Source organism: Ranitomeya variabilis, chromosome 1 (genome assembly GCF_051348905.1).
Source record: "Ranitomeya variabilis isolate aRanVar5 chromosome 1, aRanVar5.hap1, whole genome shotgun sequence".
NCBI lineage: Eukaryota > Metazoa > Chordata > Amphibia > Anura > Dendrobatidae > Ranitomeya > Ranitomeya variabilis.
Window position 1 is genome coordinate 475,247,269 of NC_135232.1, and position 14,560 is coordinate 475,261,828.

At 43.1% G+C, this 14,560-nt stretch overlaps 1 protein-coding gene across 5 annotated transcripts in view; it reads right to left on the reverse strand.

The window, feature by feature from the left end:
• The window catches only part of SHOC1 (shortage in chiasmata 1), a 549,593-nt gene that overhangs the window by 82,024 nt on the left and 453,009 nt on the right, over positions 1–14,560 (reverse strand). For all 5 annotated transcript variants that reach the window (XM_077251003.1, XM_077251012.1, XM_077251020.1 and 2 more), the window contains one exon: positions 3,526–3,619. In XM_077251003.1, coding sequence (XP_077107118.1) covers positions 3,526–3,619 — 94 coding nt within the window. The remainder of the gene's footprint in view (positions 1–3,525; positions 3,620–14,560) is intronic.

Genomic DNA, 14,560 nt, shown 5'->3' on the forward strand with positions numbered 1-14,560 from the left:
AAGAGGCCAGCATGATCTGCAGGGTCTTCCTCTAGCAGAACTCAGAGGGCACAATGGTGTCTGAAAGATGTGATATGCACAAACCCTTAGTCTGCAGGATTTTTACATGTTACACATGTTCCCGAATCAAACAATTGTGGCAAGTGTTTACATTTATCATTTACTTTAGGTTTAGTATTCCTTTAAAGCAGAAACACTTTCTTTCCATATCTTTTTTTTTTGGCACATTATTTTGGTATGTTATTTGTTTTTGCTTGCCCTATTTATTATTGTTATTTATTATGACTTGCTTCTTTTATGCATCGCTTTATAGCCAGTCATTACTGTCCCCAAAGGGGCTCACAATCTAGATTCCCTATCAGCATGTCTTTGGAGTGCATGAGGAAACCGGAGAACCCGGAGGAAACCCACACAAACATGGGGAGAAGATAAAAAGATGTAGTCCTTGGTGGGATATGAAAAAGAAACACTTTGACAGGCTACAGGTATATAAATGTACAACTGTCTATAAACATTAATTTGTCTCAGTATTTAGGTATTTTTTGGAAGATTTCAGACAATCTAAAGCAGGAGTCTTCTGGATGTACTGAGCCAAAATGGGTATTAAAGGAGAAAAGATTTATTTAGATTATAATCAGGCATCGTAATTAACACCTAAATATGGTTTTCACTTTGGTGCAAAGTAGCAATGCTATGGCTATGTTGTAGACTATATCCTTGTGCCCATCCAGAAACAGTACAGTGCTGGACCTGGGGAGGGTAGGTGAAGCCCAATGTATTTTTTTTTACACCTAACTGAGCTAGCAGGCAGAAGATTGCTGAAAGAGGATAAGATGATTATTGCAGAAATATTTACAATCTGTCAAATCTCTTTATAATAAAGGGTCTATTACAAATGATAATAATAGTAAGCTTGTTAGTGTTTTTGAAAATGAAAAACTTGTTCTTTATTCACTGAGTCACATCAACTAACGTATTATCATTAGGATATATTAGAAGAGCATGAAATCTTCAATAAGCCATTTAGTGCTATAACCAGTGGAGGACTCAGACAGATGGCCCCTGTGCAAGACCAATATATGGGCACTTTGCAGTCCCATACACACATAGTAAACATTTTTGGTACACCTCGTTTAATGCCAGAGAAAAACACAATGATCACTGAAATAACTTGAATCTGACAAAAGTAATAATAAATACAAGATCTATGAAAATGAACAAATGAAAGTCAGACATTGTTTTTCAACCATGCTTCCACAGAATTAAAAAAAAATAAAACTCATGAAATAGGCCTGGACAGAAATGATGGTACCCTTAACTTAATATTTTGTTGCACAACCTTTTGAGGCAATCACTGCAATCAAACGACTCCTGTAGCTGTCAATGAGACTTCTGCACCTCTCGTCAGATATTTTGGCCCACTTCTCAAGAGCAAACTGCTCCAGTTGTCTTGTGTTTGAAGGTTGCCTTTTCCAGGCGGCATGTTTCGGCTCTTTCCAAAGATGCTCAATAGGATTTAGGTCAATTCTCATAGAAGGCAACTTCAGAATAGTGCAATGTTTTCCTCTTGGCCATTCTTGGATATTTTTAGCTGTGTGTTTTGGGTCACTATCCTGTTGCAATACCCATGACCTGCGACTGAGACCAAGCTTTCTGACACTGGGTAGCACACTTCTCTCTAGAATCCCTTGATAGCCTTGAGATTTAATTGTACCCTGCACAGATTCTAGACACCCTGTGCCAGATGCAGCAAAGCAGCCCCAGAACATAACAGAGCCTCCTCCATGTTTCACTGTAGAACAGTGTTCTTTTCGTGATTTGCTTAATTTTTCCGTCTGTGAACATAGAGCTGATGTGCCCTGCCAAAAACTTCAATTTTTGTCTTATCTGTCCATAGGACATTCTACCAGAAGCTTTGTGGCTTGTCAGCATGTAGTTTGGCAAATTCCAGTCTGGCTTTTTTATGATATTTTTTCAACAATGATGTCCTCCTTGGTCGTCTCCCATGAAGTCCACTTTGGCTCATACAATGACGGATGGTGCGATCTGACACCGATGTTCCTTGAGCTTGAAGTTCACCTTTAATCTGTTTAGAAGGTTTTCTGGGCTCTTTTGTTACCATTCGTATTATCCGTCTCTGATTTGTCATCAGTTTTCCTCCTGCAGGCATGCTTGGAGATGGTCTTATAACGTTTACCTTTAACATGTTTGTCTATAATTTTCTTTCTAATCTCCTGAGACAACTCTTTCCTTCGCTTCCTCTGGTCCATGTTGAGTGTGATACACATCATGTCACCAGACAGCACAGTGAGTATCTGTAGCCCTATATACAGTCCCACTCACTGATTCCAAGATTGTAGACACCTGTGATGCTAGTTAGTGGACACACCTTGATTTAACATGTCCCTTTTGTCACATTATCTTCAGGGGTACCATCATTTCTGTCCAGGCCTATTTCATGAGTTTTATTTTTTTTAAATTCTATGGAAGTATGGTTGAAAAACAATGTCTGACTTTCATTTGTTCATTTTCATAGATCTTTTATTTATTATTACTTTTGTCAGATTCAAGTTATTTCTGTGACCACTGTGGGTTTTTCTGTCATTAAATGAGGGGTACCAACAATTTTGACCACGTGGGTAGTTTATCATAAAGCACAATTACATCTGTTTTGGAGGTGGAAATGGGCCCCTTTACCTCTTGGGCCCCTATGCATCTGCACAGGTTGCACCACTCATACAGCTCTGGCAAAAATTAAGAGACCACTGCAAAATGTTCAGTTTGTCTGATATTTCTCTTTATAGGTATATTTTTGAGTAAAATGTAAATTGTTCTGTTATTCTATAAACTTCTGACAACATATCTCCGAATTTCCAAGCAATAAATTTTGTATTTTTTTGTCTGAAAAGCAGAAATTGTCAAAATAAAAAAACAGTGCTTTCAGACCTCAAATAATGCAAAGAAAACAAGTTCATAATCATTTAGAAACAACAATACTAATGTTTTAGCTCAGGATGAGTTCAGAAATTAATATTTTGTGGAATAACTATAATTTTTAATCACAGCTTTCATGCATCTTGGCATGCTTTCCACCAGTCTTTCACACTGCTTCTGGCGTAAAAATGTAAGCAGTTCTTCTTTGTTTGATGGCTTGTGACCATCCATCATCCTCTTGATTACATTCCAGAGGTTTTCAATGGGGTTCAGGTCTGGAGATTGGGCTGCCCATGACAGGGTTTTGATGTGGTGGTCTCTTAATTTTTGCCAGAGCTGTATGTCTGGCTAAAATTATAAGTCCGGGGTCACACTTGCAAGTGCAATGCTAGACACTCACGCTTGTCTCTTGCCTCAATACCCGGCACTGCAAGAGCACGCGCGAGTTTCTCGCAATGCACTCGCAAGTGTGACCCCGGCCTAAGAGATAAAATGTCTAGATACTTTCTTGTGCAAATGTTCATAAAATTGAAATTCTATTTATGATTATAATTATATTTTTGATTGTATTTGTGGTAATCCCATTTGTACCTTTATGTCCATGTCTTGAGATTTTGAAGTAAAGGGGATTATAGCAGCATAAATTAAACAAACACTGTGCAGGGCATCACTTGAAAGACTGTACCTGAAATGATAAAAGTGTAAAAGTGTTATTTAATCTATAAAATACATTTAGACTTTTGGGTGGAAATCTTAAAATTTAAGTATTACTAGATACATGCCACTAAAAGTGAAACCCTCACAGTGCTTTTGGCTCCTCATGTACAGTGCCCTTGGGAAGCATCACTGCCCTTACTGCTGTATGGGGCGTGGTGAGTAGAAACAAAGAGGGGGGGCCCGGATCCAGTCTGGCCCACCCGTGCTTCTGCTCACTGGGCCCCAGAGTATAATAAAGAATTGTACACCTGTGCACCACACATTTCGGTGAGGAGAGAGCCTTCTTGGAGCTCCATGGCCACAAAACTGAACTTCTGTACAGCTCCAAGGGATTCCCTCCTCCTCTGCTGTGACGCGCTGGTGACATCGCATACGAAATGACATCACTTGCCAGGATACCAGCCCAGAAATAGAGCTGCAGGGGATCGTATGAGAGATAAGTATTACATTTTTTTAAATAAAATTAATTAAATTGGGCTGGGCGGGGAGCAAGTGATGATGAATTGAGGGTGTGGGAAGAGGACAGTTAATAATGATGTACTGAAGTAGGAGAGCACAAATAATGTTGATTTGTGGGTGGGGGATAGCAAATGACGAGTTGACGGTGGTGGGGAAGAGAGCAAATGATGTTGAATTGGGGGTACAGCACATGATAATGAATTGAGGGTGTGGGGGAGCAACTGATGATGAATTGAAGATGGGGTACAACAAATGATGATGAATTGAGTGTGGGGGAGAATGAATGATGATGATGAATTGGGGGTGGGGGTTAGAGAGAGAGAACATGACATAATGAATTGGGGCGGAGGAAGGCGTTTAAATATAATGAATCTGGGAAGCAGAAAGTTCAGAGAGGGGGGTGTTGAGGATGCAGGAGTGTGATTGGTAATGAATTGGGGCAAAGAGTACAGGTGCTAATTAATTTATATATTTATTGTGTGGGGAGAGTGGCTATTTATAGTTAGTGGGGGCACAGTGGTGGATTACAATTTATATTTGGAATGGTGGATTGCATAATAACTAACTATATATTAATGGTGGGTGCATGTCTGTTCAGCTGCATAATGTAGAAGTTGGGGAATGTGCTTTGGAAGCGGTGCTCTGTAACTGTATGTTATTTTATGCAAAGACGAATCCCAGCTGGAAGAATTGTTGGCGGTCTACAATGGATAAAGAAAAAAAGCTGAGATGAAGGATTTCAACCGGAGATGTTACCACTGGGTCAATGTGTTACCTGTACACTTAAACTATTCACTGTATACTATATACAGAGCTCCTGTGTATTATATCACTTCTGATCTATGTACTACCTGTACACTATACACTATATATAGAGTTCCTGTGTATAATGTCACTGGTGATCCCTGTATTACCTGTACACTGACATTATATACAGAGCTCCTGTGTGTAATATCACTGGTGATCACTGTATTATGTATTACACTATACACTGTACTGTATACTATGTACAGAGCTCTAGTGTACACTCACCGGCCACTTTATTAGGTACACCTGTCCAACTTCTTGTTAACACTTAATTTCTAATCAGCCAATCACATGGCGGCAACTCAGTGCATTTAGGCATGTAGACATGGTCAAGACATTCTCCTGCAGTTCAAACCGAGCATCAGTATGGGGAAGAAAGGTGATTTGAGTGCCTTTGAACGTGGCATGGTTGTTGGTGCCAGAAGGGCTGGTCTGAGTATTTCAGAAACTGCTGATCTACTGGGATTTTCACGCACAACCATCTCTAGGGTTTACAGAGAATGGTCCGAAAAAGAAAAAAAATCCAGTGAGCGGCAGTTCTGTGGGCGGAAATGCCTTGTTGATGCCAGAGGTCAGAGGAGAATGGGCAGACTGGTTCGAGCTGATAGAAAGGCAACAGTGACTCAAATCGCCACCCGTTACAACCAAGGTAGGCCTAAAAGCATCTCTGAACGCACAGTGCGTCGAACTTTGAGGCAGATGGGCTACTGTCATGATCTCAATGGCAAGAGATCATAGCATCAGCATATATAGGAACTAGCTCTTGGAAGATGGAAACTGAGCTGACCATGAACTAAACCTAACGCACAACTAGCAGTGGCCGGGTAGCATGCCTACGTTGATTCTAGATGCCCAGCACCAGCCGGAGGACTAAATAAAGCTAGCAGAGGAAAATATTAGTCCTAGCTCACCTCTAGAGAAATACCCCGAAAGGAGACAGAGGCCCCCCACATGTATTGGCGGTGAATCAAGATGAAATAACAAACGTAGTATGAAAATAGGTTTAGCAAATTTGAGGTCCACTTACTACATAGCAGAAGACAGAAAGGACACTTTCATGGTCAGCTGAAAACCCTATCAAAACACCATCCAGAAATTACTTTAAAACTCTGGCGTTAACTCATAACACCAGAGTGGCAATTCCTGTTCACAAGAGCTTTCCAGACACAGTAACGAAACTACAGCTGTGAACTGGAACAAAAATGCAAAAACAAACATGGACAAGAGTCCAACTTATCTAGTAGTTGTCTAGGAGCAGGAACAAGCACAGAGAGGCTTCTGATAACATTGTTGACCGGCAAGCAACTAACAGAGCAGCAAGGTTATATAGCGACTCCCACATCTTGATGGGAACAGGTGAACAGAGAAGATGAAGACACCAGTTCAATTCCACCAGTAGCCACCGGGGGAGCCCAGAATCCAAATTCACAACAGTACCCCCCCCCAAGGAGGGGGCACCGAACCCTCACCAGAACCACCAGGGCGATCAGGATGGGCCCTATGAAAGGCACGAACCAGATCAGAGGCATGAACATCAGATGCATTCACCCAAGAATTATCCTCCTGGCCGTATCCCTTCCACTTGACCAGATACTGGAGTCTCCGTCTGGAAACACGAGAGTCTAAGATTTTCTCCACAACGTACTCCAACTCACCCTCAACCAACACCGGAGCAGGAGGCTCAACGGAAGGCACAACCGGTACCTCATACCTGCGCAATAATGACTGATGAAAAACGTTATGAATAGAAAAGGATGCAGGGAGGTCCAAACGGAAGGAAACAGGGTTAAGAATCTCCAATATCTTATACGGGCCGATGAACCGAGGCTTAAACTTAGGAGAAGAGACCCTCATAGGGACAAAACGAGAAGACAACCACACCAAGTCCCCAACACGAAGACGAGGACCAACACGACGACGGCGGTTAGCAAAAAGCTGAGTCTTCTCCTGGGACAACCTCAAATTGTCCACCACCTGCCCCCAGATCTGATGCAATCTCTCCACCACAGCATCCACTCCAGGACAATCCGAAGATTCCACCTGACCAGAGGAAAATCGAGGATGAAACCCCGAATTACAGAAAAACGGGGACACCAAAGTGGCAGAGCTGGCCCGATTATTGAGAGCGAACTCCGCCAATGGCAAAAAAGCAACCCAATCATCCTGGACAGCAGACACAAAACACCTCAGATATGTCTCCAGGGTCTGATTAATCCGCTCGGTCTGGCCATTCGTCTGAGGATGGAAAGCGGACGAAAAAGATAAATCTATGCCCATCCTAGCACAGAATGCCCGCCAAAATCTAGACACGAATTGGGTCCCTCTGTCAGAAACGATATTCTCAGGAATACCATGCAAACGAACAACATTTTGAAAAAACAGAGGAACCAACTCGGAAGAAGAAGGCAACTTGGGCAGAGGAACCAAATGGACCATCTTAGAGAAACGGTCACACACCACCCAGATGACAGACATCTTCTGAGAAACAGGCAGATCTGAAATAAAATCCATCGAGATGTGCGTCCAAGGCCTCCTAGGAATAGGCAAGGGCAACAATAATCCACTAGCCCGAGAACAACAAGGCTTGGCCCGAGCACAAACGTCACAAGACTGCACAAAGCCTCGCACATCTCGTGACAGGGAAGGCCACCAGAAGGACCTTGCCACCAAATCCCTGGTACCAAAAATGCCAGGATGACCTGCCAACGCAGAAGAATGAACCTCAGAGATGACTCTACTGGTCCAATCATCAGGAACAAATAGTTTATCAGGTGGGCAACGATCAGGTCTATCCGCCTGAAACTCCTGCAAGGCCCGCCGCAGGTCTGGAGAAACGGCTGACAATACCACTCCATCCTTAAGGATACCTGTGGGCTCAGAGTTACCAGGCGAGTCAGGCTCAAAACTCCTAGAAAGGGCATCCGCCTTAACATTCTTAGAACCCGGTAGGTATGACACCACAAAATTAAACCGAGAGAAAAATAATGACCAGCGCGCCTGTCTAGGATTCAGGCGCCTGGCGGTCTCAAGATAAATCAAATTTTTGTGGTCAGTCAATACCACCACCTGATGTCTGGCCCCCTCAAGCCAATGGCGCCACTCCTCAAAAGCCCACTTCATGGCCAAAAGCTCCCGATTCCCAACATCATAATTCCGCTCAGCGGGCGAAAATTTACGGGAAAAGAAGGCACAAGGCCTCATCACGGAGCAGTCAGAACTTTTCTGCGACAACACTGCCCCAGCTCCGATCTCAGAAGCGTCGACCTCAACCTGAAAAGGTAGAGCAACATCAGGCTGACGCAACACAGGGGCAGAGGAAAAACGGCGCTTAAGCTCCCGAAAGGCCTCCACAGCATCAGGGGACCAATCAGCAACATCAGCACCCTTCTTAGTCAAATCGGTCAATGGCTTAGCAATATCCGAAAAACCAGCAATAAATCGACGATAAAAGTTAGCAAAGCCCAAAAATTTCTGAAGACTCTTAAGAGAAGAGGGCTGCGTCCAATCACAAATAGCTTGAACCTTGACAGGATCCATTTCAATGGAAGAGGGGGAAAAAATATATCCCAAAAAGGAAATCCTCTGTACCCCAAAAACACACTTAGAACCCTTCACACACAAAGAATTAGACCGCAAAACCTGAAAAACCCTCCTGACTTGCTGGACATGAGTCCCAGTCATCCGAAAAAATCAGAATATCATCCAGATACACAATCATAAATTTATCCAAATAATCGCGAAAAATATCATGCATAAAGGACTGGAAAACTGACGGAGCATTTGAAAGACCAAAAGGCATCACTAAATACTCAAAGTGGCCCTCGGGCGTATTAAATGCGGTTTTCCACTCATCCCCCTGCCTGATTCGCACCAAATTATACGCCCCACGAAGGTCAATCTTAGAGAACCACTTGGCCCCCTTTATGCGAGCAAACAAATCAGTCAGCAACGGCAATGGGTATTGATATTTAACAGTGATTTTATTCAAAAGCCGATAATCAATACATGGTCTCAAAGAGCCGTCTTTTTTTGACACAAAGAAAAAACCGGCTCCTAAGGGAGATGACGATGGACGAATATGTCCCTTTTCCAAGGACTCCTTTATATATTCTCGCATAGCAGCATGTTCAGGCACAGACAGATTAAATAAACGACCCTTTGGGTATTTACTACCCGGGATTAAATCTATGGCACAATCGCACTCTCGGTGCGGAGGTAACGAACCAAGCTTGGATTCTTCAAAGACGTCACGATAGTCAGACAGGAACTCAGGAATTTCAGAGGGAATAGATGATGAAATGGAAACCACAGGTACATCCCCATGAGCCCCCTTACATCCCCAGCTCAACACAGACATAGCTTTCCAGTCGAGGACTGGGTTGTGAGATTGCAGCCAAGGCAATCCTAGCACCAAATCATCATGTAGATTATACAGCACCAGAAAGCGAATAATCTCCTGGTGATCCGGATTAATACGCATAGTTACTTGTGTCCAGTATTGTGGTTTATTATTAGCCAATGGGGTGGAGTCAATCCCCTTCAGAGGAATAGGAGTCTCCAAAGGCTCTAAATCATACCCACAGCGTTTGGCAAAGGACCAATCCATAAGACTCAAAGCGGCGCCAGAGTCGACATAGGCGTCCGTGGTAATAGATGACAAAGAGCAAATCAGGGTCACAGATAGAATAAACTTAGACGGTAAGGTGCAAATGGAAACAGATTTACCAAGCTTTTTAGTGCGCTTAGAGCATGCTGATATAACATGAGTAGAATCACCACAATAGAAACACAACCCATTTTTCCGTCTAAAATTCTGCCGCTCGCTTCGGGACAGAATTCTATCACACTGCATACTCTCTGGCGATTTCTCAGTGGACACCGCCAGATGGTGCACTGGTTTGCGCTCCCGCAAACGCCTATCGATCTGAATAGCCATTGTCATGGACTCATTCAGACCCGCAGGCACAGGGAACCCCACCATAATATCCTTAATGGCATCAGAGAGACCCTCTCTGAAAGTCGCCGCCAGGGCGCACTCATTCCACTGAGTAAGCACAGACCATTTACGGAATCTTTGGCAGTAAATTTCCGCTTCATCTTGCCCCTGAGATAGGGACATCAAAGTTTTTTCTGCCTGAAGCTCCAAATGAGGTTCGTCATAAAGCAACCCCAAGGCCAGAAAAAACGCATCCACATTGAGCAACGCAGGATCCCCTGGTGTCAATGAAAAAGCCCAGTCTTGAGGGTCGCCCCGGAGCAAGGAAATCACAATCCTGACCTGCTGTGCAGGATCTCCGGCAGAGCGAGATTTCAGGGACAAAAATAATTTGCAATTATTTCGAAAATTCTGAAACCCAGATCTATTCCCCGAGAAAAATTCCGGCAAAGGAATTCTCGGCTCAGATACAGGTGCATGACAAACAAAATCTTGCAAATTTTGTACCTTCGTGGCGAGATTATTCAAACCTGCAGTTACACTCTGAAGATCCATTACAAACAGGTGGACACAGAGCCATTCAAAGAGAGAAAAAAAAAAAATAAAAAAAATAAAATTTCCGCAGACTACTTATTTCTCTCCTTTCTCAGCCAAGGATTTTAACCCTTTAGTGGGCCGGTCAAACTGTCATGATCTCAATGGCAAGAGATCATAGCATCAGCATATATAGGAACTAGCTCTTGGAAGATGGAAACTGAGCTGACCATGAACTAAACCTAACGCACAACTAGCAGTGGCCGGGTAGCATGCCTACGTTGATTCTAGATGCCCAGCACCAGCCGGAGGACTAAATAAAGCTAGCAGAGGAAAATATTAGTCCTAGCTCACCTCTAGAGAAATACCCCGAAAGGAGACAGAGGCCCCCCACATGTATTGGCGGTGAATCAAGATGAAATAACAAACGTAGTATGAAAATAGGTTTAGCAAATTTGAGGTCCACTTACTACATAGCAGAAGACAGAAAGGACACTTTCATGGTCAGCTGAAAACCCTATCAAAACACCATCCAGAAATTACTTTAAAACTCTGGCGTTAACTCATAACACCAGAGTGGCAATTCCTGTTCACAAGAGCTTTCCAGACACAGTAACGAAACTACAGCTGTGAACTGGAACAAAAATGCAAAAACAAACATGGACAAGAGTCCAACTTATCTAGTAGTTGTCTAGGAGCAGGAACAAGCACAGAGAGGCTTCTGATAACATTGTTGACCGGCAAGCAACTAACAGAGCAGCAAGGTTATATAGCGACTCCCACATCTTGATGGGAACAGGTGAACAGAGAAGATGAAGACACCAGTTCAATTCCACCAGTAGCCACCGGGGGAGCCCAGAATCCAAATTCACAACAGGCTACAGCAGCAGAAGACCACACCGGGTACCACTCCTTTCAGCTAAGAACAGGAAACTGAGGCTACAATTTGTACAAGCTCATCGAAATTGGACAGTAGAAGATTGGAAAAACGTTGCTTGGTCTGATGAGTCTCGGTTTCTGCTGCGACATTCGGATGGTAGGGTCAGAATTTGGCGTAAACAACATGAAAGCATGGATCCATCCTGCCTTGTATGGAGCATCTTTGGGATGTGCAGCCGACAAATCTGCGGCAACTGTGTGATGCCATCATGTCAATATGGACCAAAATCTCTGAGGAATGCTTCCAGCACCTTGTTGAATCTATGCCACGAAGAATTGAGGCAGTTCTGAAGGCAAAAGGGGGTCCAACCCGTTACTAGCATGGTGTACCTAATAAGGTGGCCGGTGAGTGTATATTAGCATTTATGGCAATATTAATATTATTTTATTAATGATCAGTATTATAGTATTCACTCACTATGTGGTGGTAATATGTGGTCTGGTCATGGTGTAGCAGTATTTGTTCCTTGTATGTGATATTATTTGGTTACTATGTGGTGGTAATATGTGGTCAGGTCATGGTGTGGTGGTATTTTTTCCTTGTATATGGTATTATTGGCTACTATGTGGTGGTAATATGTTTTTTCATGGTGTGGCGGTATTTGTTCCTTGTACTGTATGTGGTATTATTCAGTCTCTATGTGGTGGTAATATGTGGTCTGGCCACGGTGTGGTGGTATTTGTTCCTTGTATGTGGTATTATTCAGTCACTATGTGGTGGTAATATGTGATCTGGTCACGGTGTGGCAGTATTTCTCACTTGTACATGGTATTATTTAGTCACTATGTGGTGGTAATATGTGGTCCAGTCATGGTGTGATGGTCTTTGTTCCTTGTATGTGGTATTATTGTTCATTTTAAAAATGTATGTGGCTCATAAATAACCGAGTTAAGATGTCTGCTGTCTCTGACAGCAAGCCGTCCCTGCATGTCACCCCGTGTCAGTGATCGCTATGTTTGGCTGATCAATTCTAACCAGCCAATCACAGCGATGTCGCAATAAAGTTGTAGAAAAAACAAAAATAATTTACAGGCTGTGATTGGTGCTGTGTGAGACAGCAACAATCACAGCAATCACAAAAGATGGGATGAACACAATGTCACCTTGGCTGATTAATCCTTTTGGCGATGATTGACTGAATAGTTACTGAGCAATCCGTGCCAAAAGGGTTCCTGTAAAATAGCGATCACCATTCTGCATGCCATCTTTACCTCAGAGTTGGCTTGCAAAGCGGTTGTATACCCTCTCTGTGTAACCGAAAGAGAGAAAATCCTCCTGCGATCTGTCTTTTGCCTCCTGTGATATCCTGTGCGGTCTGTGTGCTTTGTGAACTATCTGTGATCACAGCAGCAGCAGGAGTTCCCAAATCTCTGTTCCTGCTCCAGCTCCCCCTCCCCATCACCCCACCTCAAATTCCCCACTCCCATTAGTATTTTTGGTGCACTTTTTTGAGCCTTTTCAGTGTGCTTGGCATCCTACTCTGAGCATTAGTGCTCTTCCCGAGGCTGCAGTGCTCTGATCAGTATGGCTGCTGATCAGAGTCTGCGCTAAGGGACTTTTTCATTTTTTAAATATAGGTAGAGTAGCTGATGTCGCAGTGTTAGTGACATTATTTTTTTGTAAAAAAAAATAAAATCGGTTAATAGTAGTTAGTACAGAGTAGCTTTATGGTAGAGAGGATGACCATTAAGGGAACTGAAGTTGCAGTGTAATTGACGTCCGATTTTCTTTTAGAAAAAAAATGGTAGTAGTTAGTACAGAGTAGCTTTATAGGTAGGGAGGTACTGCATTAGAGTAGCGGATGTCTCAGTGTAAGTGACGTGCGATTTTCTTTTAGAAAAAAAAAAATAGTAGTTATTAACCCCTTTCTGACATCTGACGTACTATCCCGTCGAGGTGGGGTGGGCCCGAATGACCACCGACGGGATAGTACGTCATACGCGATCGGCCGCGCTCACGGGGGGAGCGCGGCCGATCGCGGCCGGGTGTCAGCTGCATATCGCAGCTGACATCCGGCACTATGTGCCAGGAGCGGTCACGGACCGCCCCCGGCACATTAACCCCCGGCACACCACGATCAAACATGATCGTGGTGTACCGGCGGTATAGGGAAGCATCGCGCAGGGAGGGGGCTCCCTGCGGGCTTCCCTGAGACCCCCGCAGCAACGCGATGTGATCGCATTGCTCCGAGGGTCTCCTACCTCCCTCCTCACCGCAGGTCCCGGATCCAAGATGGCCGTGGCATCCGGGTCCTGCAGGGAGGGAGGTGGCTTACCGAGTGCCTGCTCAGAGCAGGCGCTGGTAAGCCTGCTGCACTCTAAGTGAGATCGGTGATCTGACAGAGTGCTATGCAAACTGTCAGATCACCGATCTGTAATGTCCCCCCCTGGGACAAAGTAAAAAAAAATTTTTTTCCACATGTGTAAAAAAATAAATAAAAAATAAATTCCTAAATAAAGAAAAAAAATATATATTATTCCCATAAATACATTTCTTTATCTAAATAAAAACAAACAAACAATAAAAGTACACATATTTAGTATCGCCATGTCCGTAACGACCCAACCTATAAAACTGCCCCACTAGTTAACCCCTTCAGTAAACACCATAAGAAAAAAAAAAAAAACGAGGCAAAAAACAACGCTTTATTACCATACCGCCGAACAAAAAGTGGAATAACACGCGATCAAAAAGACGGATATAAATAACCATGGTACCGCTGAAAACGTCATCTTGTCCTGGAAAAAACGAGCCACCATACAGCATCATCAGCAAAAAAATAAAAAAGTTATAGTCCTGAGAATAAAGCGATACCAAAATAATTATTTTTTATATAAAATAGTTTTTATCGTATAAAAGAGCCAAAACATGAAAAAAGTTATAAATGAGGTATCGCTGTAATTGCACTGTTTTTGGTCATTCTGCCTCACAAAAATCGGAATAAAAAGCGATCAAAAAATGTCACATGCCCAAAAATGGTACCAATAAAAACGTCAACTCGTCCCGCAAAAAACAGGACCTCACATGACACTGTGGGCCAAAATATGGAAAAATTATAGATCTCAAAATATGGAGACGCAAAAACTATTTTTTGCAATAAAAAGCGTCTTTTAATGTGTGACAGCTGCCAATCATAAAAATCCACTAAAAAACCCGCTATAAAAGTAAATCATACCCCCCTTCATCACCCCCCTAGTTAGGGAAAAATAATAACATTTAAAAAATGTATTTAT